Source organism: Gymnoscopelus braueri (assembly GCF_963280865.1).
Source record: "Gymnoscopelus braueri genome assembly, chromosome: 18".
Classification (NCBI taxonomy): Eukaryota; Metazoa; Chordata; class Actinopteri; order Myctophiformes; family Myctophidae; genus Gymnoscopelus; species Gymnoscopelus braueri.
In genome coordinates this window covers 6,692,259-6,720,186 of record NC_137618.1, presented here as the reverse complement: position 1 = coordinate 6,720,186, position 27,928 = coordinate 6,692,259, and the positions used below count along the sequence as shown (strand labels likewise).

Below are 27,928 nucleotides of genomic sequence, written 5' to 3'. Positions count from 1 at the left end.
GTGTCTTTTCAGGTCAGATGACTGAATGAAACTCTTGTCACAAAGTTTACAGTGGAAAGGTTTTTCTCTGGTGTGGACACGCTTTTCTCTAGTGTGGATACGCTGGTGTACCTTCAGGTGACCACACTCAATGAAAGTCTTGTTACAATATGTACAGTGATAAGGTCTATCTCCTTGTTTCGGGCTGGTTGTAGAGCTGTTTATTTGCTGACATGCTGATGAGGTGATCTGTCCATTCCTCAGCATTTGCCGGTAGAGGTCGTTGTGTTTACTCCTGATGTGTTTATGGAGGAAGAGCTGAGATGTGAAGGAGTATGAACACTCAGAACAGGAGAAGAACTGAGTCTGGGAAGACTGGAACCTCACTGCTGAGAGAGGGGGGAGAGAGAGAGAGGGGGGGAGAGAGAGAGAGAGGAAGAGAGAAGGGGAGGCTGGTTAAAAATGGTGAGTACAAATACAACTTGAAAGCTTTCATCATCAAACAAGTCTGTTGTTTAGGAGCATTACGGCTTCCCTGTTAATATTTCGAATTACATTTTTCATCAACCTCTTTTATTCCAGTTTTCCCACACCCATGTAAGTCCTGTCCCTGTGTTTAACACTGACTGACCTCCACTGGTCTCCTCCCAATCATCACTGTCTTCAGTGACTTCAGATGCAAGCTCAACTTCACTTTCAAAGCAGTGTGAAGAGATGTCTTCATCATAAACTTCCCCTTTCACTGCTAGTAATGTCAACGTTGACCCGTCAGGCTCCTCTGGTCTTTGAAGTAACTCCTCCTGTTCCTCTTTAATCTGTGGAGGCTCTGGTTCCTCCTGGAGCAGACTGGGGCTCCTCTCCTGTTGAGGAGAATCCTCCTCTTTACACACAACCATGTGCAGGATGTCTAGGAGCAGAAAAATGACATGATAGTAAACACTGGATTCCTGAAGTGTAAATAAACATTTCCATCTGCCATGTTTCCATCCAAACCTTAAGCCAGCTGTAGTCTACTGCCCAGGGACCCAATTTGTACACATACTGCAGATATAAAATGTACACAGGGACCCCTCTAGCGTTAATTTAACGATGAGTGTACAAATGGAACCAAATGGACATGTAAGGGACCATTTGGTTCAATTTTGTACACTCTCAGGTATACAGAAACTCCCAAAATGGCTCAGTTTCTGACTGTGCGTCTACAAGGGCTTGTGTGTTGTCTTTGCTGTGTTATTGGTTCCCGAAAGAGGAAATTTGGCCATAGGCCAACCCATATAGAACAGGTACATTAAAAACAATACCACCAAAGTGGAAAAAGCGGCACTCCAAAATAATAGATGCAAGACAGGCTCAGATACACGTTCTTCTATTCATAGAGAACGCTAATGAGTTTCCTATAGAACAGGGTTTGTCTTTATGTTCAATTCATATGTGAGCTCTGATTTGGGAGTAAGTTGGGCTGTAGGCCAAGCCATTTCGTACAGTGAGGACGTTTTTGCTGCTCGCTCTGCCCTATGCTTACATTCCTCAGCTGATATCCATGTTTTATTTTTATTTTTTTCCCCTGAGAAACCACGAATGGATCCTGGATATTTATAAACACATGGGACTCTATTTCTTCTATAGATAGAAGCTTTTGCCATATTTCAATATACTATTTTTCGATCTATTTGTCGACCTCCAGTGACTGGGTACGTGGCATATAGCCAAAGCTAATTAGCATCAGGATGTACCCGACTGTTTCAACAGAGGAATACCAAAAATTGCTTCAAAGGATTGCAGTGCTGGAAACGGACTTAAACTTTTTAAGAGTTAATGTGGAAGTGAATCAACATTATGGAATTCCACAGTCTCAGAGCAACGGACAAGACCATGACAAAGCTTTCTCATGGAACACTCTCGGGGCAAAGCCAAAGGCTTTGAAGGGGCGAATAACTGGCAGAACTCGGAGCCCTGTGATTACAGATCTGACCGGCTGGCCTGCGCTACCACCCGCGCGTCACCATCATCGCCCCCGGACACAGGGTACCGCGTCTTTCACCCCCCTTCAACAGCGGAAAACTGCCAACGGGAGATCTACAAACAAATCTCCCAAAACATCGAGTGCTGAGCGTCAACTGTGGAAAACTGCCAAGGGGAGATCTACAAACAAATCTCCCAAAACATCGAGTGCTGAGTGTCCGGTGCGGCTGGGAAATAGATTCAGCCCATTGCTTCAGGACCCCAGATGCCCGTCTGATGACAGACCAAACACATCCTCTTCACCCAGCAGGGTAAGAACCAAGAGTAACTCAGAAGGAAAAAGGCTATATGATGAGCCTGAATTTCTGATCATAGGGGATGCCGCTATTAAAGATGTTAAAAGCTTGATAAGAAGAAAGGCAAAAGTGTTATGCTTCCCCAAAGACAAAGTCTCTGACATGAATGACAGAATTCTGAATCTTGTCGCTGAACACCCAACGGTGAAAACCCTGATTTTGCACGTTGGCACATGTGATACAGAGGACAAACAGTCAGAAATCCTAAAACGGAATTTCACTGCCTTATTCAGCAAAATCAGCTCACTTGATGTGAAGGTGTGCATCAGCGGCCCAATACCACCTACAAGAGGCGGCGATGAACGTTTCAGTAGACTGTCTGCACTGAGCAAATGGCTTTCAACTACGTGCACCAACAAATCTGTACATTTTATTGACAATTTCAATTTTTTTTGGGATAGAAGACACCTATTTTCCTCGGATGGGCTTAAATTGAACAAGCTGGGAGCAAAATTGTTCATGTCTAACCTTTTCTATAATGTTCCTATGTCTTCACCAAGCTCTCCCAAGGCCAGAGCACAAGATTCCATAACAACAGATAGTGCTCTGTTATCTGCTACCGCTGCTGAAAAACATGAATGGCTTTGTGTAGACGCTACCACACCATCCCCCACCGCTGCTGAGGGGGAGGGGGGCGCCACACCCCCCCCCTACCAAGGATGGTGGAACATCCATAACAAATGAACTCTCTGATAACTCGGAAACAAAAACAAAAGCTGATGACAGCCTGGAGGAGATTGTCGACTCTGATGACAGCCTGGAGGAGATTGTCGACTCTGCAGCCACGGTCTGCAGAGGGTCACGCTGGGAGGGATGGACTCTCGATGAGGAAGATCAACCAACTCTATCACCTTCCTCCTCCTCATCATCATCTTTTTCCCTGTCCCCAATACCCCTTCTGGAGTTCACCAGTAGCATGAACGACTTGATTAAAGAGGGGACTAGAATCACCCCCCAAATCAAACGCCAGGCCCCACAACCATCAACCGTGCCCTGCCCCCCAACCATCCCCCCTCGACGGTTGACGCTGTTGGCACTAGCGATACAGAGGCGCAAGATCAGGAACGAAGAACGTGAAGAACAGCGCAAGAATTGTCCCTACGAATTGTCCCTACGTCTAGAGAATACATTTGACTGCTGAGATAGGCAGGGTCCATTATGCATAGCCAAAATCATGTCTGGGCCCAAGGCTATTTCAGTTAGCCTTGTTGAAAACAAGGTTTACAATATTCCCACTGTTATCTCAAATAGAGCCTCCGGGACAAGGAGTGACTTTAAACACTCTGCAAATATAGCAAATTTAACACGCATTCCCTGTAGAGGCAACAGCCAGATAGTTGAATGCCTGAAGCTAAACCTGGCCCTATTTAACATCAGGTCACTTAATGACAAGTCTTCCTCTGTAAATGATATCATCTGTAAAGAGAAACTAGATATTATCTTTTTAACAGAAACTTGGCTTGGATCTGATGGAGCGGTGCCCCTAGCTGCAGCATGCCCACCAAAGTACAGTTTCATTCACTCAGGACGTGAGGGAAAAAGAGGAGGTGGTCTGGCGAATATCTTTTCTGACACTTTAAAATTCAAACCTCTGCCAAACCTCGGCAGTTTTAAATCATTTGAATACCAGGCCACCATATTGGAGAGTCAATCCTCTGTGCTTATGATTAGTATGTATCGACCTCCAAAGTGCAGCAAAGCCTTATTTCTAACAGAAATATCAGAACTTTTATCTATCTGTTCCACTAATTATGACAGAACTCTGATTACTGGAGATGCTAATCTACATGTTGACATTGTTTCGGATGTTGTGGCTATGGGTTTCCTACAGTTACTGCACAACTTTGACTTTATTCAACATGTTGTTGGGCCAACACATAAACATGGCCATACCCTGGACTTGGTGATCACTAAAGGTTTGAATATCACTGTTGACAGTATTATTGATAAGCCCGAACTAACAGACCACTATTTATTGTGTTTTAATATGACTGTCTCTGATCTAGGGAAAAACAATACAGAATATACTATAAAAAAAAAAAACGTTTTTTTAGCTCATCTGCAGCAAACGAGTTTCCTCGTCATCTGGCGTGTGTGCAGGTGCCCCCCCTACTTGATGCTCCCTCAGTGAATGATATGGTTCAACATTTTAATCTCAAATTAGAGTCAGCTCTCGACATAGTGGCTCCTATGAAAACTAAAAAGAAACTTAACTCTAGAGTAACACCCTGGATCGACGCGCACATGCGCTCACTCAAGAAAGAATGTCGTAAAGCTGAGCGAATTTGGAGAAAAAACAAACTCACTGTCCACCTAGAGATCTTTAAGAAGTCAACAGTGGCCTATAACAAAGCACTGCGCTTGGCAAGGCAGGCATATTTTTCACGCATTATCAATGACAACAAGCAAAATGCCAGAGTCTTATTCTCTACCATTGAACATCTCTTAAACCCCCCCCAGGCTTACAAGGAGTCGCTCCCTGCTTCTAAAGCTAAGTGTGATGAGTTCGCATCCTTTTTTGAAAACAAAATTTTTAGCATTCGAGCTGGTATTATAAATGCTGCTGCTAGCACTGCAAATGCGGCAAATGGTGCATGGTGCAAAAATGTAGATCCCTCCAGAGGAAGCCTAATATCATTCTGCGCAATTAATGAAGAGGAACTCCGTAAAACTATATCACAGATGACATCATCATCTTGCTCACTGGATGTAGTACCCACCCCGTTTCTCAAAGAGGTTTTAGACAGTGTTATTGGAGATATCCTAAGAATTGTAAACAGCTCTCTACTTTCAGGCGTCTTTCCAGACTCACTGAAAACGGCTGTAGTCAGGCCGCTACTCAAGAAACACAACCTTGATCCATTGGTGCTGGGTAATTATAGACCAATCTCAAATCTGCCATTTTTGGGCAAGGTCTTAGAAAAAACTATCTTTCATCAACTGGATGTGTTCCTACAGAACAATAAGGTTCATAACAAATTCCAATCTGGCTTCAGGAAAGGTCATAGTACAGAAACAGCACTTGTAAAAGTAATTAATGATCTAAGGGTGTCCGCTGACGACAAAAATGTATCTGTTCTCCTACTTCTTGACTTAACCGCTGCTTTTGATACGATTGATCACACAATTCTACTACAACGTTTGGAGTACTGGATTGGTTTGTCAGGCACAGCCTTGTCTTGGTTTCACTCTTACCTAACAGGCAGAAGCTATTTTGTCAGTCTAGCTAACTTTGACTCAGACAAACACAACATCTGTTCTGGTATTCCACAGGGCTCAATTCTGGGTCCCTTATTTTTCTCCCTGTATATACTACCGCTGGGAGAACTCATCGCCGATCACGGAGTGAACTTCCATTTCTATGCTGATGATACCCAGCTGTATCTTTCAGTAGCTCCAGACGACCCCTGCGCTCTAGACCCATTGTTGACCTGTCTGTCCAGTATAAAATGCTGGATGAGTGAGAACTTTCTTAAGCTAAATGAGGATAAAACAGAAGTTCTCATAATTGGCTCCAGTGAGCAGAGAGAATCAATAACAAGTAGACTTGGTAACCTGGCTGTAGAAAGTAACACCACAGTAAAGAACCTGGGGGTGATTATCGATTCTGAATTGAATTTCAATACACACATTAATCATGTCACCAAGATTGCTTTCTTTCATCTTAGAAATATTGCGCGAATTAGAGACTATCTGTCGTTAGACGATGCAAAGACGCTGATCCACGCTTTTGTTTTCTCTCGGCTTGATTACTGCAACGCACTCTACTCTGGCCTGCCAAAGAAAACAACTGACAGATTACAACTTGTTCAAAATGCGGCAGCCAGAATTTTAACTAAAACCAGGATGAGAGAACATATCACTCCAGTTCTTGCTTCACTACACTGGCTCCCGGTTGTTTTTAGGATTGATTTTAAAATTATTTTAATAGTTTATAAAGCTCTAAATGGTCTGGCACCTACCTACCTCTCTGACTGCCTAGAGAGATATGTTCCAAACCGGGCCCTCAGGTCTTCAAGTGCTGACCTGCTCGAGGTGCCTACAATGACATATAAAAAATACGGTGAAGCAGCATTCTGCTTTTACGGACCGACAGTGTGGAATAAACTCCCATTACACCTAAGACAGGCAGCCTCTGTCGATAGCTTTAAAGCACAGCTCAAGACCTATTACTTCACTCTTGCTTTTAGCTGATTCTTTGGTTGATTTTTAATTCCTCACTGTATTCCCTATTTTAATGTTGTTTTATGCCTTTGCTTTTGCTTGCTTTTATTTTATTTTATCTTTGTTTGCTTTATTGTTAAATTGGTTCTAACTGTAATTGTATTCTTGCTCTGTAAAGCACTTTGAGCTGCATTTCATGTCATGAAAGGTGCTATACAAATAAAGTTTATTATTATTATTATTATTATTATTTACAACTGGATGTGTCTGTATCTACAGTATGTATGTATGTATGTATGTATGTATGTATGTATGTATGTATGTATGTATGTATGTATGTATGTATGTATGTATGTATGTATGTATGTCACCTCCAAAGTAGACCAATCATAGCTCATGCCGCTAAGTGCATGACGTTATGAAACAGAAGCACCTCCAAACATGAACGTTTTACATGTCTGGTGAAAGTTAATGGGTAGTAAATTCAAATCTACAAAAACTGGTTTGTATGACCTGTTTGTCTATAAATGAGTCTGTGAGTCTGTCTGTGTGTCTGGGGCTAGTTTCACAAACCACCGTACCGATCAGCGCCACATTTCTTGTGCATGCTGCCAGTAGACCAAGCTAGTTTTATTACACATCTAATAGAATGTACTTTAAGTCATGGTCATGTTTCAGTTTTGTACAGATTGTTAAAGTACAGACTGTAAGCTTTCAAGTGACATAAACTGCACTGAAATCTGGAGATAGTTGAAGGAGATATACTTATTTGAATGTTGTTAACCACTTAAAGACCAGCTGAAATGTGTTGTTTTGCAACCATATCTTAACGTAATTCCCAGTGAAACGGGGGCTGGGTGGCTCTGAGCCAATCACAACTGAGTGTTTTAAACAGTCACACAGCGTACATATGTCTAACTCGTTGCGTTGCACACTGCAACAAGGCAGAGCTGAATGGAGTGTATGTTACTACATTGGCTATTTCTCACCTCAAATGCTTTTGGAAACAGTTAATGCATTGTTTATAATATAATTAATAACGCACCATTCGGCCATCCTCTTTGTTCAGATTGGCACTGCCCTCTAGTATCTTAGTCTGGTAAACCCCCCTCCCTCCGGAAATCTCATTTGCATTTGATTTCAGGAAGGAGTCTGGTCTACAGCCTGTATGGGCAATTTGGGAGCTGGGCTGGATTAGTACTGACAACCCCTTCAGCCAATCAGCAGTTGGTTTCCCTTCAGCCAATCAGCAGCTCATTTTCCCCATCCCCAGCCAAGTATGACGCAAGGGGACTTTTGAAGGGGCTATGCCGAAAATAGGTTGCTTTATTCGGATACATATACACATTTCATGTCTGGATGTGCTTCTGTTTCATAACATCATGCACTTGGCGGCTTGAGCTGTGAGCTGTGTGAAAGACAAACCCTGTTGTAGATGCTTTGGTCTACGGCCACTCTGTAGTATTACATATTTAATGATGGCTATGGATGTTGATTGATTGATTACTTCATTAGTCAAACAATGTAAAAAGCATGGAGGTACAGTAAAACATTTAGGCTAAAAGGCACAAAAAGTCATGGGGACTTGTTTCCATTGTGGTCCTATAATATCTGGATGTTATTATTGTCATGATGATATTTTCTGCCAAGATTATCGTACAGTGAAAATACATACTGAGGTGTGGATGGTCTTCAGGTTCCACCTGTTTAATAGAAATGTCCCTGGCTGAGTCTGGAGAGTTCATCTTCACCTGCAGTCTGGACTTCACACACTGGTCTGAAATGAAGCAAGTGAATAAGGACTTTAATAACTAGAGACCTAGTGGAGAATAACAATAATATTTGCAGACGCCTAAGCGTCTGCAAATATTATCTAACATATGAACCTTGAATGCAAAGATAATGACATTGATTTGTTAGGGAAGAAATCTCACCAATTACATCCCCAAGCTACAATTTATGTTCATACGTAGATTAAGTACGGATGAGCGATCCTCCTCCCTATAATCCCAAACTTAATCTCAGTTAGACTGTGACGTCTTTAGTTCAGATGTAGCCAAGATGATGAAAGAGAGCCTTTGCTCAACAAGAAGAGTAAAAGCAATGCATTTGTTTGGACACATTTTGGTTTCCAGAAGGTAGATGAGGAGCAACAAGAAATACTGTTCAAGATGTATTATGGTGGGTGGTGTGTGTGTGTGTGTGTGCGTGTGTGTGTGTTAGTGGGTTCCACTTGCTCCCTAAGTAAGGGCATTTCTTATTGGTTAGTGGGCGTGGGCAGCACCTCATAGGTCAACATGGGCGTCCATGTTAGAGCGGTGCCAGTCTAAATGAGATTTGCCCAAAGATGTGTTCCTCAGTGCACTATTATTTTCAACAAGAGTCTGTATGTTTACTGTAATACCGTGATGAATACTGGTTGTCCTAAACATGCTAAATGTACCTACGTGAAGTAGTGATGCCTTGCACATGTTTTCAATTAGTCATTTTGTCAAACCGAACAATATACTGTTTACAACAAACTACTTTTGGTCACGTTGTTAATTCTGTTGTAGACTCTGGTTTTACACCAAAAGAAGTGACTGACCAGAGACTTGTGTGTATTCTCACCAGAATAAACTGTCAATAAGAGAGAGAAGTGGTCTGGAACTTCATGAATCCACAACACAACGCAGATCAAATGTTACATTGTGCACCACAACACAATATGACCAATTTGTTACTACCATTACCTCTATATCACATTTCATTTTGTCTGGTTCCACACTGTTGAAGCACAATAATTTCCCTATGAATAGTGCAGCTAGCAACTGTTGTATATGACAATTAAAGACAAATAAAGCTGGAAAAGGGAGAAACTTACTGAGGTCTGGCTGGCCTTCAGGTTCCTCCTGTTTCATTGAAACGGGTCTGGCTGGGTCTGGAGAGTTCATCTGCACTTGCAGTCTGGACTCCACAGAGTCTGGAAAGAAACAATAAAAATCCCAGAGGAGATTAGGATTAATTAAGAACAGAATGTCCTTTTATAATCAAATTCAACAAATAACAGACATGAGAGAAGGAGTAACTTATTGTCAACTGGGCAAGTTACTTTTTTTCACAGAGCACTTTGATTATGAATAATAACCTTTTTCACATCAAGTTGCCCAGCATGAATTTTATGTGGATATATTATGAATATAATGTAAATCTCTCTCTGAAAGAACATGTTCCCTCTTAATCCTAATTTTTCATGTTTTCCTTTTTCTGTAACAACTCCAGTTACACACACACACACACACACACACACACACACACACACACACACACACACACACACACACACACACACACACACACACACACACACACACACACACACACACACACACACACACACACACACACACACACACACACACACACACACACACACACACACCAGCCAGCCTCTTTGTTCAGATTCAACAGAGTAACACTGCCCTCTAGTATCTAGCATAGGCTAATGAATCAAAGATGTTTGAAAGACTACTTGACAAGTGCTTATTATAATATGCTAAAATTGGTTAGTACCCGCTGATTAAAAAACCCAGCTCATTGGCATGGTTAAGAGTGTCCGCCCTGAGATTGGGAGGTCGGGGTTCAATACCCCGGCCGGGTCATACCAAAGACTATAAATAGGACGCAATGTCTCCCCGCTGGGCACTCAGCATCAAGGGTTGGATTGGGGGTAAGTCCCTGTTTACATCATGGCCGGGGGATATACTTGTACATCAAGCCACCTCACGCCACAGAAACATGAGATAAGCTCCTGCCCTATGGGCCACATGGCTCGGGAGTCATTGGTTCTCAAGGCTACCTACTTACCCACGGATGTAATCTCATGTTATTATTTTTGTTTGACAGGAAGTAATTAAGATTGGAAAAATTCTCAACAATTATGTATGTATTTATTTTTTGGCATCTATTGTCAACTATGACCCCATTACAACCACGGATATTCTCTGAAAGAGTGCAAAACATGCTTAGTTAACGAACACTATTGTTGAGCAGGGTCAACTCTGAACTTAGTCCTTTCTCTTTTCCCTCTACACTAAATCTCTTAAGACGCGTTGAGTTTGTAGATCAGCATTTTTTCAAATGACCCCCCCCCCCCAGTACAGGGATGCTAGGGTTGAAGTGGTTACACCTCAAATCAAGAAGCTTCTAAAAAGCTTGTCAAAGATCTGTTATCTCACACAGAGCAGACTAAGAGACCCATTTCTAGACCTCTCACCAGCTACAGGCACGACATAAAACCAGTTTTCATAGTTTTTTCATAGTTTAGCAACCTACTACCAAACTTTTACCAGGCATGTCAGGCTTTCATGTGCTTTCATGTGTTTCATGACGTCATGCACTTAGCGGCTTGAGCAGTGTGACAGACAAACCCTGTTCTAGATGCGTTGGTCTACGGCCACTCTGTAGAAGAATTTACAATTTGGTGCAGTTTTTCTTTTGTATTGCATTTGTGAAAAAGAGGACCTGCTTTTGGATATTGTAATGAGAATAAAACATGTTAAAAAGGAATATTGAGTGATAATTAATGATGGCTATGAATATTATATGTTTTGCCAAGATTATCGTATAGTGACAATACGTACTGAGGTGTGGGTGGTCTTCAGGTTCCTCCTGTTTAATAGAAATGTCCCTGGCTGAGTCTGGAGAGTTCATCTTCACCTGCAGTCTAGACTCCACACACTGGTCTGAAATGAAGCAACTGAATAAGGACTTATCATAACTTCTGACTGTACTACATGTACTGTAGTAAAAATCGGTGTTAATAAAGTAATCAATCAATCAATACAACTCTTCATTATTTAGTTGTAACTTCACTTTCTTCGTTCCAAGTTATGTCTTTGTTCAAGGAAAGGTGTTATACGTTTAAATACCTGTAAATAAAACACTACATACCTATCCTGTACAACTTTACTACAGGTTGTAAATAAAACAGTACATACCTATCCTGTACAACTTTACTACAGGTTGCAGCATTGCATCAAACAGTCCATGTCTCTGGTCCATCCCTCGCTGTTCCTCTGACCATGTTAATGATGTTTTGGAGGCCATCTCCCTTGATAGCGTAGATCTCTCCCTGTGGTGCTCTGTGGAAATCAACATTTTAATCCTGATCGGTGGCCATTTTTCTCATAGTTATAATGTATTAAGAGTGCAATACACCTCACAACCAATAGGGACTCGCAGTTGAAAAATACGGAGAGCTGACACAGATCGGATTAAAATGTTATTTATTGAACAATATACGGAAGATACGGGAACTTCTGAGGCCCCGAACATAATGTCAACATCCGTGGCCATGAGATAAGCACTTTATATTTGAAACCGGACCTATAGCCCTGAAACATGACTGTCATACCATGACAGACGAGCGTCATGTGAACCATGGCTAGTACGGACCCAAAGTGTGAAAGTGCAAAGACTATTTTGAAATAACTCCAACAAGACACATCATTATGACCGATGACCGTCTTGATTCAAGGCTACTCATGTACAAGCGACGTTTGCACCTCATTGCTTATATGGAGATTAACCATTACATTGAAAATAGTTAAATCAACAACATATGTAGCAAAACAATGAGCAATGGGCTCTATGCACAGCAGCCATATTATCACTTCCTTCACAGGTGTTACCAATGATACTAATGAAGGCTCTGTTCCATTTAGTGTAGCACAGTGGTTTCCACGACCTCCATAACTCTGAGAGTGTACAAACATTTGTACACTCTCAGAGTTACACACCCATAAGGGGCCATTTGGAAGCCCATGAGGGTCCCTGGACCCCAACTTTAGACCCACTGTGGTGTAGCAGAGTGTTTCCAGTGAGCCAACATGCACACAATATCAGCACCCTGACTCTGTTTGACCAGAATGGAACAGAGCCTTCATTAGTATCATTGGTAACACCTGTGAATGTCTTCATATTATGGCTGCTGTGAATAGAGCCTATTAGATTTATATTCCATATTGAGTCAATAAATACAAATGAAAGCAGACATGAATGAGTGTCTCTTTACCTGCTGTGTTTCAGTGGTTGAGCTGCTAACAAACGTCCTCCTGCTGCTCAACGACGACACTGTTTAGAAACGACACGTTTTTACTTTTCTTTGTGTTTTACTTTGATATAAATCTATGGTATTTTAAAGTGTCAACAACAGTCAGTCAACACACCATGTTGTTTTCACTACTGCATTGTGTTCTTCTTCTGATGACCACTCTGTCTAGACGCCAGTTGGCGTGTTGCTGCCCCCTACCGTTGGTCTCGGGTACTGTCCACTGTTTATATACAGTAGGGGTCTTCAACAGGGGGTCCGGGACCCCTAGGGGGTCCTCAGAGTTACTACAGGGGGTCCGCCAAATCTTTGTGATATATATATATTTATACAGTAACCACTTGGACCCTAGCATCCCTTTTCTGATGAGAACTTTAGCCAAAAATAGCCGATCTAAAAAGCTCACAACTCCTCGCAGCGCGAGGCGTTGTGAGCTTGTAGATCTGCTATTTTTTGGCAAAGAGTTTTAGGTGTAGAGGGAAAAAAGCAGCAAACGTTTATCTGAAAGTGAAACACAATTTTATACAATATAGAGGGGGTCCCTGCTTCATCTCTCTCTCAGCTAGGGGGTCCTTGGCCTGAAAACGTTGAAGACCCCTGATAGTAACAGTACTATGTGACCTTCCTGACCTGTAGACAAGAGAACATCCACCTATAGGAGTAAAGCAGTTCATCAACTAAATCTAATTAAATGATTACAAAAACAATATTGTTAATCATTCATTTTTCGTCCATGAAATAATTGTTAATCATTAATTTAATAAATTAACCAATTAATAATCAATCCCTATTTTGGATATGCCATTCATTATAGGCAACATCTTCCCACTAATGTTAAATCCAAAAATATTGAAAATAGCAGATCTACAAGCTCACAACACGTCACATGTTTTGAGCTTGTAGATCAGCTATTTTCACAAGTCTTACACAACATTGTTGTGCAACATAATATAACATAGGGCTGATTAATCAATTTGTTGAAAAAAAACCCATTAAGAAACAAATTATTACAATTATTTGATTAATCAGAAAATCGATCTATAGATGAATTGCTTAGAAAGTCATGGATAGTTTTAGCCCTACTTCCATCACAGCTTTCATCAGGGCACATTGATGCTGCACAGGTCTGATCACGTCTCTAAGAAATGCAGGATACAACATAAACTAACATATAATATATACCATGTTACAGGATGCAACACATACCTTGTATTAAACATGTTATTACCCATATCATTTTCAAACTATGTAACTATATCAACATGTCTATGATAAATTCAGACTGTATGGTATATTCAGACTGTGACACAGTAAGATTATCACAAGTTATTTCAAAGTTATTGAACAGTCCAGAACGTTCTGGGAAACAGGAAACAGTTCAGTAAGATAGATTGATTGTAATGGATGGATTGCAATGGGTCAGGCTGACCTAAAATAGTGTAACTAATCATGAGATTTCATATTATTGTGTGCCAAGATCTAGGGCCACAAGAAGGTAGAAAAACACACCCAGAATCCTTTGTCATCAGTCCTGTCTGCAGATATGGCTCTGTTGGTATATTAACACATGTTATATAGGTTAGCAAAACATCTACTGAGGCACAAACTTGGACACATCATCAGTGTTGTTTCCTGAGTCACTGGGTGTTTCGGGTCTTGCAACAGGCACCCTCCTTCAGGCAACGTGACCGAGGCTGATCAGACACCGACCTGTGTCCAAGTGGCATGCTACTGCCCCCACTGTCTCTTGGGGGCTTAGGGTAGCAGGTGAGCTGTTGGCAGCAGGTGTTGGTGACACTAGGAGGCTGAGGCCTGGCTCCTCCTGCGTCTGACCAGAAGTGACTTCTGTGCGTTGTGTCGTCGTTGCCGCTTTCAAACATCTCATTCTGCCTTGATGGATTTCTAAACCCTCTTGAATGTTGCAGGTTTTACCTCAGTATGTACAGTAGCTTGCTTTGGGTTCTTCCCCTCAGAAGAAGTGGTTTGGGCTGACAACCCTCTCCACCCCGGGTTGCCGTCTCTCCGGCCGTCCTCTGTCTCTCCAGATGTCACCACATCTGGGACATCGTCCTCTGTCCTCTGTCTCTCCAGATGTCACCACACTCTTCGTGGTCGTCACCCACTGGTCGCTGGTACTCCCAGAGTATTTCAGTTAACAAAACATCTACTGATGCACATACTTGGACACATCATCAGTGTTGTTTCCTGGAGTCACTGGTCAACAGTATACTTCTAGAGATACATACAGTTGTTCCTAACTGTTTAGCCTTTTTTTTTTTTTTACTTACGTGTTCCTTTCTTCTATATTCTTTCTCTATTTTAACTCTTCCTGTAACTAGATGTTGAGAGCTTGTACACAAATAATCTCACCGACTCTTTTACATCACATGTAATCATGTGATGTGACACTAAAGTTGATTCTGAATTGTGTCTGCAGACTAAATTCTTCCACACATCCCAAATAGTAATGTTAAGAGATCATATAGCTTGTATTTCACTTTCCTGATCATAATCCATTAGGCTTATAGCATAGTAATAAAACATCTTGCACATATGTGTGTGTGTGTGCTATAGGGCTTTGCATAGGCTTTCATTTGCTATCACATCACACTCAAAATCATGTAATATGACTTAAAGTGATCATAGTCATTACATTAGGTGTAATTATTAGTCATAAATCATAAAAAATACATCCCTCAGTTAACCAGCATATAATTAAATGATTGAAATGGTTTGTTTGATTGATTGACATACTTAACAGACCTTAATGTCCACTCCATAGTATATCATGTACAGTATACATCTGCTGCTATGCTCATTGCTCACACACCTTTATATCTTACCCCAGGTACTATGTGTAAATATGTAGATCATTTGTTTGTGTCTTTGATTGATCTCTCGCCCCCTTGCCCCCTTCTTCTTCTTCTTCCCTTTCATTTTTTCTATGGAAATAAAAACGACAGAAAAAACTATTTCACCCACTTTTTATTTCTGTAATGTAAACCTGTTATGTGACAATAAAGCTGATTCTGATTCGCTTGATGGATGGGAAGGGAACTGGTTGGAATAACGTGTTCCTTCCACGCGCTACTTCCAACTAGGGAAACTAGGGAATGAGCTCTGCCCTGGCCTCCCTAGGCTGGTGAGGGGAGTGTAGCGCCCAGGATCACTTAGAAAATTGCCACCGGGTGAAAAATAAGGGTTACAAAATTGCGGGAAACAAATTTAGTACAAAAAAAAGAAATGGTGCCCCAGTCATTGAGCATGTAATAGCACACAGCACAATCACATCAAATCATGATATAAAACTCAAAAACTGGAAAAACTGTCCGACCTTAAACAATCAACATGGTTTACTTGGTCATTTATAATATAAATAAATAACACCACAATAATTTGAAATACCTTTAAGTAAAAAAAGAAAGCCGAAAAGGTACCGTAAACACTAAACTGACTGTATTGTTTTAAAATAAGAAAAACAAGAGAGATGGCGAATGACTTAAACTGATTGTATAGTTTTAAAATAAGAAAAACAAAAGAGATGGAGAATGACTTAAACTGATTGTATTGTTTTAAAATAAGAAAAACAAAAGAGATGGAGAATGACTCCACAAGATGAGTCCTAATAGAAACTTCTATTGACAGGAGCATTATAAATCTCCATGATATTTGTGCTTGTCTATCTAACTCCCTGACAACATGCAGCCGTTTAATGTGATCCTCCCAGTGAGCCGATTTATGGTGGAAAGTTGTTTTCTCCCCCTTGGTGTGAATGCACTAATGTCTTGTCAGAGCACTTAACTGACTGAAACTCTTCTCACACTGTTAACAGTGACAATTAGTCTGGTGTGTCTTCAGGTGGCCTGACTCACGGAAACTCTTGTCACAATGTTGACAGTGGAAAGGTTTTTCTCCAGTGTGAACACGCTGGTGTGTCTTCAGATTACTTGACAGACTGAAACTCTTGTCACAATGTTTACAGTGGAAAGGTTTTTCTCCAGTGTGAACACGCTGGTGTGTCTTCAGGTAACCTGACTGAGAGAAACTCTTGTCACAATGTTGACAGTGGAAAGGTTTTTCTCCAGTGTGAACACGCTGGTGTGTCTTCAGATTACTTGACAGACTGAAACTCTTGTCACAATGTTTACAGTGGAAAGGTTTTTCTCCAGTGTGAACACGCTGGTGTGTCTTCAGGTAACCTGACTGAGAGAAACTCTTGTCACAATTTTTACAGTGGAAAGGTTTATCTCCAGTGTGGATACGCTCGTGTCTTTTCAGGTCAGAAGACTGAATGAAACTCTTGTTACAATGTTGACAGTGGAAAGGTTTTTCTCCAGTGTGAACACGCTGGTGTGTCTTCAGATTCCTTGACAGACTGAAACTCTTGTCACAATTTTTACAGTGGAAAGGTTTTTCTTCAGTGTGAACACGCTGGTGTGTCTTCAGGTTACCTGACTGAGTGAAACTCTTGTCACAATTTTTACAGTGGAAAGGTTTATCTCCAGTATGGATACTCTCGTGTCTTTTCAGGTCAGAAGACTGAATGAAACTCTTGTCACAATGTTTACAGTGGAAAGGTTTTTCATCATCATCACTGTCATCACAATCATCACTGTCTTCAGTGACTTCAGATGCAAGCTCAACTTCAATTTCAAAGCAGTGTGAAGAGATGTCTTCATCATGAACTTCCCCTTTCACTGCTAGTAATGTCAACGTTGACCCATCAGGCTCCTCTGGTCTTTGAAGTAACTCCTCCTGTTCCTCTTTAATCTGTGGAGGCTCTGGTTCCTCCTGGAGCAGACTGGGGCTCCTCTCCTGTTGAGGAGAATCCTCCTCTTTACACACAACCATGTGCAGGATGTCTAGGAGCAGAAAAATGACATGATAGTAAACACTGGATTCCTGAAGTGTAAATAAACATTTCCATCTGCCATGTTTCCATCCTAACCCTAAGCCAGCTGTAGTCTACTGCCCAGGGACCCAATTTGTACAAATACTGCAGATATAAAATGTACACAGGGACCCCTCCAGCGTTAATTTAACGATGAGTGTACAACTGGAACCAAATGGACATGTAAGGGACCCTTTGGTTCAATTTTGTACACTCTCAGGTATACAGAAACTCCCAAAATGGCTCAGTTTCTGACTGTGCGTCTACAAGGGCTTGTGTGTTGTCTTTGCTGTGTTATTGGTTCCCGAAAGAGGAAATTTGGCCATAGGCCAAGCCATATAGAACAGGTACATTAAAAACAATACCACCAAAGTGGAAAAAGCGGCACTCCAAAATAATAGATGCAAGACAAGCTCAGATACACGTTCTTCTATTCATAGAGAACGCTAATGAGTTTCCTATAGAACAGGGTTTGTCTTTATGTTCAATTCATATGTGAGCTCTGATTTGGGAGTAAGTTGGGCTGTAGGCCAAGCCATTTACAACTGGATGTGTCTGTATCTACAGTATGTATGTATGTATGTATGTATGTATGTATGTATGTATGTATGTATGTATGTATGTCACCTCCAAAGTAGACCAATCATAGCTCATGCCGCTAAGTGCATGACGTTATGAAACGGAAGCACCTCCAAACATGAAAGTTTTACATGTCTGGTGAAAGTTAATGGGTAGTAAATTAAAATGTACAAAAACTGGTTTGTATGACCTGTTTGTCTATAAATGAGTCTGTGAGTCTGTCTGTGTGTCTGGGGCTAGTTTCACAAACCACCGTACCGATCAGCGCCACATTTCTTGTGCATGCTGCCACTAGACCAAGCTAGTTTTATTCCACATCTAATAGAATGTACTTTAAGTCATGGTCATGTTTCAGTTTTGTACAGATTGTTAAAGTGCAGACTGTAAGCTTTCAAGTGACATAAACTGCACTGAAATCTGGAAATAGTTGAAGGAGATATACTTATTTGAATGTTGTTAACCACTTAAAGACCAGCTGAAATGTGTTGTTTTGCAACCATATCTTAACGTAATTCCCAGTGAAACGGGGGCTGGGTGGCTCTGAGCCAATCACAACTGAGTGTTTTAAACAGTCACACAGCGTACATATGTCTAACTCGTTGCGTTGCACACTGCAACAAGGCAGAGCTGAATCGAGTGTATCCTATAATACAGTCCCGTCTTCCGTCATCATTCACTCATTCACTTCCGTTATCATTGTTTCCCTTCCATTAACACAACCACAACATATCACATGTCACTAACCACACAAGCCACAACGTGCGCGATTAATTGACAGGTGGCGTAGGCTACTTTTCATTGCTCACCACACATTTGCCTCCTCGGAGCATAATTAATTGCGACCAGCACAAGCTTTACGGGTACACCATTTTGTTCCCTTTAACGTGAGCACCGCAGAGCGAAACCGAAACCAACACTACGAAGCCGCTATTGAAATCTCCCCACAACAACAACACACGCCACCACTTTGCTTCAACCCGCGCCGTTGCTTTCACTTTAGTCATGTCTCCATCACACCACACTCACGGTAATATGTCCGTCATTCACGTGCCATGTACATCCCAAAGACAACATTATCAACAACACACGCGACGCGACCACTTCGCTTCAACCCCCGCCGTTGCTTTCACTTTGCTCATGTCTCTATCACACCACCACTCACGCTAATATGTCATGTACATCCCACACAAAACATTAAAACACGCCAGTGTCTCAACGCAGCCGCTAACAACACCACTAACCCCTCGCATCACCAGTCTTTCCACCTCGGAGGAAACAACAACACAGAGTCAGCATCTGGGGTGCCACGTTGGGGGGGCGGACAAGCAGACAGGTCAGTGTTGCCAGATATGCGCCAGAAACAAGCAACCACCTTCATGAAAGAAAAAAAAAACAGCCGAAGGGGTCCGCGATGTTTCACGGGGGTCCGCGATGTTTCGCGGGGGTCCCAAGACTACCAGGGGGTCCGCGAACCCCCAGGGCATCCCCCATGTATTATTATTTATTTCTTTTACTTTTTTGGGGGAAATCTTTATCCCACGATTTTGGAACCCCAAAATAAGCGAGCCCTCGCTAGAGCCCTGTGCGTGGCTAGGGGGCCGGGCGCCCTTCTAGTGTTACTACATTGGCTATTTCTCACCTCAAATGCTTTTGGAAACAGTTAATGCTTACTAATACTTAATAACGCACCATTCGGCCATCCTCTTTGTTCAGACTGGCACTGCCCTCTAGTATCTTAGCCTGGTAAACCCCCCTCCCTCCGGAAATCTCATTTGCATTTGATTTCAGGAAGGAGTCTGGTCTACAGCCTGTATGGGCAATTTGGGAGCTGGGCTGGATTAGTACTGACAACCCCTTCAGCCAATCAGCAGTTGGTTTCCCTTCAGCCAATCAGCAGCTCATTTCCCCCATCCCCAGCCAAGTATGACGCAAGGGGACTTTTGAAGGGGCTATGCCGAAAATATGTTGCTTTATTCGGATACATACGTGTCACTGCCCGCCCCTGCCGGTTCTCTGAATATTTATTTTTAAATAGGCTCTGTCATGATTAATTGACCACATATATGAAGTTAAACAACTAAATTCTATCCAGACGATATCTTAAAAGTAAATTCCGTGCCTCAAAAAAGAAGTTTGAGAGCGTTTTAAAGTTTTAAAACCGAAACCAAAAATAGCGGGCAGACAAGATGGCGGCCCGTTACATTTTTGTCGGCTGCAATCGGTTCCATTCGGTTTCACTCAAACTCGCCACCTGATTGGCCAAACTTCGCTGTCAATCACAGAACATTGAGCGAGGACGCTGATAGGACAGTTCATGTTATGAACTGTGGAGAAACGCCCAGACAGGCCTGTAGGCCAGACTCACTTCTGAAAACAAATGGAAATGAGTTTTCCGGAGGGAGGGGTTTACCAGGCAACTAGTATCTAGCATAGGCTAATGAATCATAGCTGCTTGAAAGACTACTTGACAAGTGTTTAATATAATATATAAAAAGTCCGCCCTGAGATTGGGAGGTCTGGGTTCAATAACCCGGCCGGGTCATACCAAAGACTCAAGGGTTGGATTGGGGTAAGTCCCTGTGACATGCTGGCGTCATGTCCAGAGGTTGTACTTGTACATCATGGCTGGAGGAGATAAACTCCTGCCTTATAGGTCACATGTCTCTGGAATAATTGGTTCACAACCCTACCTGCTTACACGCCAATGTGATGTCATGTTATGTTATAGTTTGACAGGAAGTGATAAAGATTGGACTTTTGATGTAAAACTTGAACAATTATGTAATTATTGGCATCCACCTATGTGCCCATTAAGACCACAGATATTCTCTGAGAGTGTGAAAAAAATACTGAACTAATACTAATGTTGAGCGGGTTGACTTGGGTTTTTCTACACAAGCTCAGCTTTTTTAGTTTAATGCCCCCCCCCCCCCCCCAGCATAGGGATGCTGGGGTTCAAGTGGTTAAACCTCAGATCAAGAAGCTTATAAAAAGCCTGTCAAATATCTCACAGACCCATTTCTAGACCTCTCACCTCCTACAGAGACACCATAAAAGTTTTCATAGTTTTCAACTACTACCAAACTTTAACCAGGCATTTCTGGCTTTCATGTCTGGATGTGCTTCTGTTTCATAACATTGTGCACTTGGCGGCTTGAGCTGTGAGCTGTGTGACAGACAAACCCTGTTGTAGATTTTTTGGTCTACGGCCACTCTGTAGTATTACATATTTAATTATGGCTATGGATGTTGATTGATTACTCCATTAGCCAAAAAAATTAAAAAGCATGGAGGTACAGTAAAACATTTAGGCTAAAAGTCACAAAAAGTCATGGGGACTTGTTTCCATTGTGGTCCTATAATATCTGGATGTTATTATTGTCATGATGATATTTTCTGCCAAGATTATCGTACAGTGAAAATACATACTGAGGTGTGGATGGTCTTCAGGTTCCTCCTGTTTAATAGAAATGTCCCTGGCTGAGTCTGGAGAGTTCATCTTCACCTGCAGTCTGGACTTCACACACTGGTCTGAAATGAAGCAAGTGAATAAGGACTTTAATAACTAGAGACCTAGTGGAGAATAACAATAATATTTGCAGACGCCTAAGCGTCTGCAAATATTATCTAACATATGAACCTTGAATGCAAAGATAATGACATTGATTTGTTAGGGAAGAAATCTCACCAATTACATCCCCAAGCTACAATTTATGTTCATACGTTGATTAAGTACGGATGAGCGATCCTCCTGCCTATAATCCCAAACTTAATCTCAGTTAGACTGTGACGTCTTTAGTTCAGATGTAGCCAAGATGATGAAAGAGAGCCTTTGGTCAACAAGAAGAGTAAAAGCAATGCATTTGTTTGGACACATTTTGGTTTCCAGAGGGTAGATGAGGAGCAACAAGAAATACTGTTCAAGATGTACTATGGTGGGGTGTGTGTGTGTGTGTGTGTGTGTGTGTGTGTGTGTGTGTGTGTGTGTGTGTGTGTGTGTGTGTGTGTGTGTGTGTGTGTGTGTGTCATTGGGTTCCACTTGCTCCCTAAGTAACTTATTGTGTTAATCACTTGTCAACTGGGCAAGTTACTTTTTTCACAGAGCACTTTGATTATGAATAATAACCTTTTTCACATCAAGTTGCCCAGCGTGAATATTATGTGGATATATTATGAATATAATGTAAATCTCTCTCTGAAAGAAAATGTTCCCTCTTAATCCTACATTTTCATGTTTTCCTTTTTCAGGTAACAACTCCAGTTACACAATATTCTTATTACACGTACACACACACACACACACACACACACACACACACACACACACACACACACACACACTTAATAAAGCACTATTCAGCCACCCTCTTTGTTCAGATTCAACAGAGTAACACTGCCCTCTAGTATCTAGCATAGACTAATGAATCAAAGATGTTTGAAAGACTACTTGACAAGTGCTTATTATAATATGTTAAAATTGGTTAGTACCCGCTGATTAAAAAACCCAGCTCATTGGCATGGTTAAGAGTGTCCGCCCTGAGATTGGGAGGTCGGGGTTCAATACCCCGGCCGGGTCATACCAAAGACTATAAATAGGACGCAATGTCTCCCCGCTGGGCACTCAGCATCAAGGGTTGGATTGGGGTAAGTCCCTGTGTACATCATGGCTGGGGGATATACTTGTACATCAAGCCACCTCACGCCACAGAAACAGGAGATAAGCTCCTGCCCTATGGGCCACATGGCTCGGGAGTCATTGGTTCTCAAGGCTACCTACTTACCCAACAATGTAATCTCATGTTATGTTTTAGTTTGACAGGAAGTAATTAAGATTGGAAAAATTCTCAACAATTATGTATGTATTTATTTTTTGGCATCTATTGTCAACTATGTCCCCATTACGACCACGGATATTCTCTGAAATAGTGCAACACATGCTTAGTTAACTTACACTATTGTTGAGCAGGGTCAACTCTGAACTTAGTCCTTTCTCTTTTCCCTCTGGACCAAATCTCTTAACTCTTTGACTGCCAGAGTATTTTCATAATATACTCACCCAGAGCCAAGCTAAATATACTTAGATGATTTGTATTTATATGAGGATAAATTTGCGCGACTGTAAAGACGAAACGGAAGTGGGGAGGAGGCTTCACATCCGGTTTATATTCTAATCATGATCAGAGCTTCCGAGTCCCAGACTGTATGACCGGAAACATTTGAAAATTGTGGGAGGCAACAGCCTGGCCACGATGAGACTATGGCAAGGTAAATACACAACCCAAACCTCTACCAAAGTGGTCTTTCCCTTTAAAGACAAATAAAGCTGGAAAGGGGAGAAACTTACTGAGGTCTGGCTGGCCTTCAGGTTCCTCCTGTTTCATTGAAACGGGTCTGGCTGGGTCTGGAGAGTTCATCTGCACTTGCAGTCTGGACTCCACAGAGTCTGGAAAGAAACAATAAAAATCCCAGAGGAGATTAGGATTAATTAAGAACTGTTATAATCAACTTCAACAAATAACAGACATGAGAGAAGTAACTTATTGTGTTAATCACTTGTCAACTGGGCAAGTTACTTTTTTCACAGAGCACTTTGATTATGAATAATAACCTTTTTCACATCAAGTTGCCCAGCATGAATATTATGTGGATATATTATGAATAGAACGTAAATCTCTCTCTGAAAGAACATGTTGCCTCTTAATCCTAAATTTTCATGTTTTTACGTGTACACACACACACACACACACACACACACACACACACACACACACACACTTAATAACGCACTATTCAGCCACCCTCTTTGTTCAGATTCAACAGAGTAACACTGCCCTCTAGTATCTAGCATAGACTAATGAATCAAAGATGTTTGAAAGACTACTTGACAAGTGCTTATTATAATATGTTAAAATTGGTTAGTACCCGCTGATTAAAAAACCCAGCTCATTGGCATGGTTAAGAGTGTCCGCCCTGAGATTGGGAGGTCGGGGTTCAATACCCCGGCCGGGTCATACCAAAGACTATAAATAGGACGCAATGTCTCCCCGCTGGGCACTCAGCATCAAGGGTTGGATTGGGGTAAGTCCCTGTGTACATCATGGCTGGGGGATATACTTGTACATCAAGCCACCTCACGCCACAGAAACATGAGATAAGCTCCTGCCCTATGGGCCACATGGCTCGGGAGTCATTGGTTATCAAGGCTACCTACTTGTTGAGCAGGGTTAACTCTGAATTTAGTCCTTTCTCTTTTCCCTCTACACCAAATCTCTTAAGACGCGTTGAGTTTGTAGATCAGCATTTTTTCAAATGCCCCCCCCCCCAGTACAGGGATGCTAGGGTTGAAGTGGTTACACCTCAAATCAAGAAGCTTCTAAAAAGCTTGTCAAAGATCTGTTATCTCACACAGAGCAGACTAACAGACCCATTTCTAGACCTCTCACCAGCTACAGAGGCACGCCATAAAACCAGTTTTCATCGTTTTTTCATAGTTTAGCAACCTACTACCAAACTTTTACCAGGCATGTCAGGCTTTCATGTGTTTCATGACGTCATGCACTTAGCGGCTTGAGCAGTGTGACAGACAAACCCTGTTCTAGATGCTTTGGTCTACGGCCACTCTGTAGAAAGATTTACAATTTGGTGCAGTTTTTCTTTTGTATTGCATTTGTGAAAAAGAGGACGTGCTTTTGGATATTGTAATGAGAATAAAACATGTTAAAAAGGAATATTGAGTGATAATTAATGATGGCTATGAATATTATATTTTTTGCCAAGATTATCGTATAGTGACAATACGTACTGAGGTGTGGGTGGTCTTCAGGTTCCTCCTGTTTAATAGAAATGTCCCTGGCTGAGTCTGGAGAGTTCATCTTCACCTGCAGTCTAGACTCCACACACTGGTCTGAAATGAAGCAATTGAATAAGGACTTATCATAACTTCTGACTGTACTACATGTACTGTAGTAGAAATCGTGTTAATAAAGTAATCACTCAATCAATACAACTCTTCATTATTGATTGATTGATGTACTTTATTTAGTAAGACATGAGAACATCAGTACATGGAAGTACAAATTCACAATACAATGTCTACTAAACTGGGAGACTCATTAAGCACTGAGCTTGTTTAAAGGAGAGATCCGGACATTTTAAGTGTTATCTTTGAATGATTAGCGACACATCAAAGATAACACTTAAAATGGGCGGATCTCTCCTTTAAGATGAGATCCCCATGCACACAAATCATGATGACATATAAGAGACAGACAGATATACACAGTACTTTACAGAATGTCATACAATCAGCTTACAGGTTACTGGTATGAAGAGTGAAAAACATGTACAAGAGAAGAAAAATAAATGGGGGGGGGGGGGTAGGGGGGTAGGTTAAGACTTGGACAGGGGCCATTTTCGAATTGCAGCCTCCTGAAGGTGTATCTTTAGGGCAGTTTTGAAAGTGAGTAGGGTTTTACACTCCTTTACACCTTTTGGTAGGGCATTCCACATTTTTGATGAATAGCATGAGAACGAATTCATTCCCTTTGTTGAGCCAAATCTGGGTTGCACATGATTTGTGGAGCTGACTCTGGTGTTATGATCGTGGACTTCATTAACATTTAGGAAGTATTTAGACAAATACAGGGGGATCCCAATGTTGTGGTGTATCTTGAAGACCAGGCCCATAGCAAGTTGCTGCTCTGTCCTCAACTCTAAGCAATCCAATCCTAGCAAAATGAGCAGGGGTTAGATGGGTTTTGTAATTGAGGCCAAGAAGTAGCTTTACTAGTTTGTTTTTGGATGTTTGGAGCCTTGTTTTTAAGGCCTTGGAGGTGTTGTGATACCATGAAGTGCATGCATACTCATAATAACCTTGTATGAGGGCCCCTGCAAGAACTAATTATTTAGTTAACTAAGTAACTTCACTTTCTTTGTTCTAAGTCATGTCTTTGTTCAAGGAAAGGTGTTATAGATTTAAATACCTGTAAATAAAACACTACATACCTATCTTGTACAACTTTACTACAGGTTGTTAATAAAACAGTACATACCTATCCTGTACAACTTTACTACAGGTTGCAGCATTGCATCAAACAGTCCATGTCTCTGGTCCATCCCTCGCTGTTCCTCTGACCATGTTAATGATGTTTTGGAGGCCATCTCCCTTGATAGCGTAGATCTCTCCCTGGAAATCACCAATACAATAAAACATTTAGTTATCATTCATCAACCTCACATATAATCAAATTAAACTATTGCAGAGTGCTGATAATGGTGTAAAAGCTTTAATCCACTATAATAGAGACATAAAATGCCTTCGATACATTACAATCTCAGTTTTACAGTAAATGGGGTTTATTTCTTTTTTTGTTACACTAAAAGACTTAAAATATTAAAGTCTGACACACTCTCACACTACAAGACTTGAAGGTCAGAGACAAAAGTATTTCTGAGTTTCGCAAAAGCCGCGCTGAGAGTGATCAGTTAACACGGAATACCTCATAAACCAACTATTTTTTTTTAACAGTAGGCTATTATTTATCTGCTTTTTTCCCCATCATTTTATAGTGTACTGTTCTGTTTTTTAACAGTAGACTATTATTTATCTACTTTTTTTTCATAATTTTATAGTGTACTGTTCTGTTTTTTTCTATTTTTCTATAATTCTATAGTGTACTGTTTAGCTGCTATGTTTTCTCTAACCTAACATTGATCATTTTTTTGGTATCCTTAATTCTTTTTGGTATTACACACACACAGTATACCCACAAGTATACCCACAGGGTGTGTTGTCTTTGAATTTCCAATACTTTTACTTCTACTCCACTACATCTCAGAGGCAAATATTGTACTTTTACTCCACTACATTTACTTGAAAACTTTAGTTACTAGTTACTTTTCAGATTTAAACTATTATATAATGAAACAAACATTAACCACTTTAGCCCTATTTTATACATAGGCTATTTGAAAATAGCCGATCTACAAGCTCACGACGCGTTATGAGCTTGTAGATCTGCTATTTTCTAATATTTAGTACTTTTACTTTTTGGTACTTTAAGTACATTTTGATGCCAATACTTTTGTACTTTTACTCAAGTACATTTTTAATTCTGGACTTTTACAACAGAGTATTTTTATATTGCTGTATTGGTACTTTTACTTAAGTAAAGAATTTGAGTACTTTTTCCTTAGTTAACGTTCCTGGACGTCCCTCAGTACTCCAACCGTCACAGGTTCAGGTTTAGCAGCAGGTTAAGGTGGCATTTCACTCACTGTCTTCTCAATCTCATCCCACGTTGCCAGAGGAACTTTGAGTGAAGCCCTGGTTGCTCAAAGCTCTATCTTAGCTTAGCATTAGCATTAGTCCACAAAGTAAATGGTTCGCGTGTAAATTCCTCCTGTTTTCACAACTTTACACAGACTGTCGTAACAAACGCAATCTCAGACACAAGTTACACAAAGGTTTGTTCACTGTAAACTAATAATATAACATACTTTCTCTGTATCACGTTCACTCTCTGCTGTTTGTTTGGCTCTCTCGTTCACAACGGACGTGGTGGATGTTTCTACCCGTACGAGAGAGGGAGGAACACCGGATACTTGTCCGTCCCCTTCTCTCATCCGTGTTTAAACACACTATATTTCTTGGGTTCCCGCAGATTATTAACCCCACAAATGCTGGTTTACATCATAAACATGAGACATTTTATTTTTTTAAACATAACTGTTGACATACAGTTCAGAGTTTTGGTTATTGTTCCATCTGTTCTGGGAAACTGTAAGATAGATTGATTGGATGAATTTCACTGGGTCAGGATGACCTAAAATCAGGACTGCCATGTTTCAGGAAAATCTAGGAGTGAGACTTTAGAGTCATCACATGCACGAGCGCCGCACATGCAC

General features: G+C 41.1%; 1 protein-coding gene across 1 annotated transcript; it reads right to left on the bottom strand.

The window, feature by feature from the left end:
• Positions 1-283: 283 nt before the first annotated feature.
• On the bottom strand, positions 284-27,622 carry LOC308105846 (uncharacterized protein; the record flags this gene model as incomplete). The annotated part of the gene is made up of 5 exons (XM_080456770.1): positions 27,521-27,622; positions 11,441-11,584; positions 9,325-9,423; positions 8,137-8,238; positions 284-297 (listed from the first exon to the last, which is right to left on the bottom strand). Exons 2-5 carry the CDS (start codon positions 11,547-11,549, stop codon positions 284-286), a joined length of 324 nt encoding a protein of 107 aa, XP_080312896.1. The 5' UTR covers positions 11,550-11,584; positions 27,521-27,622.
• Between the last annotated feature and the right edge of the window lie 306 nt (positions 27,623-27,928).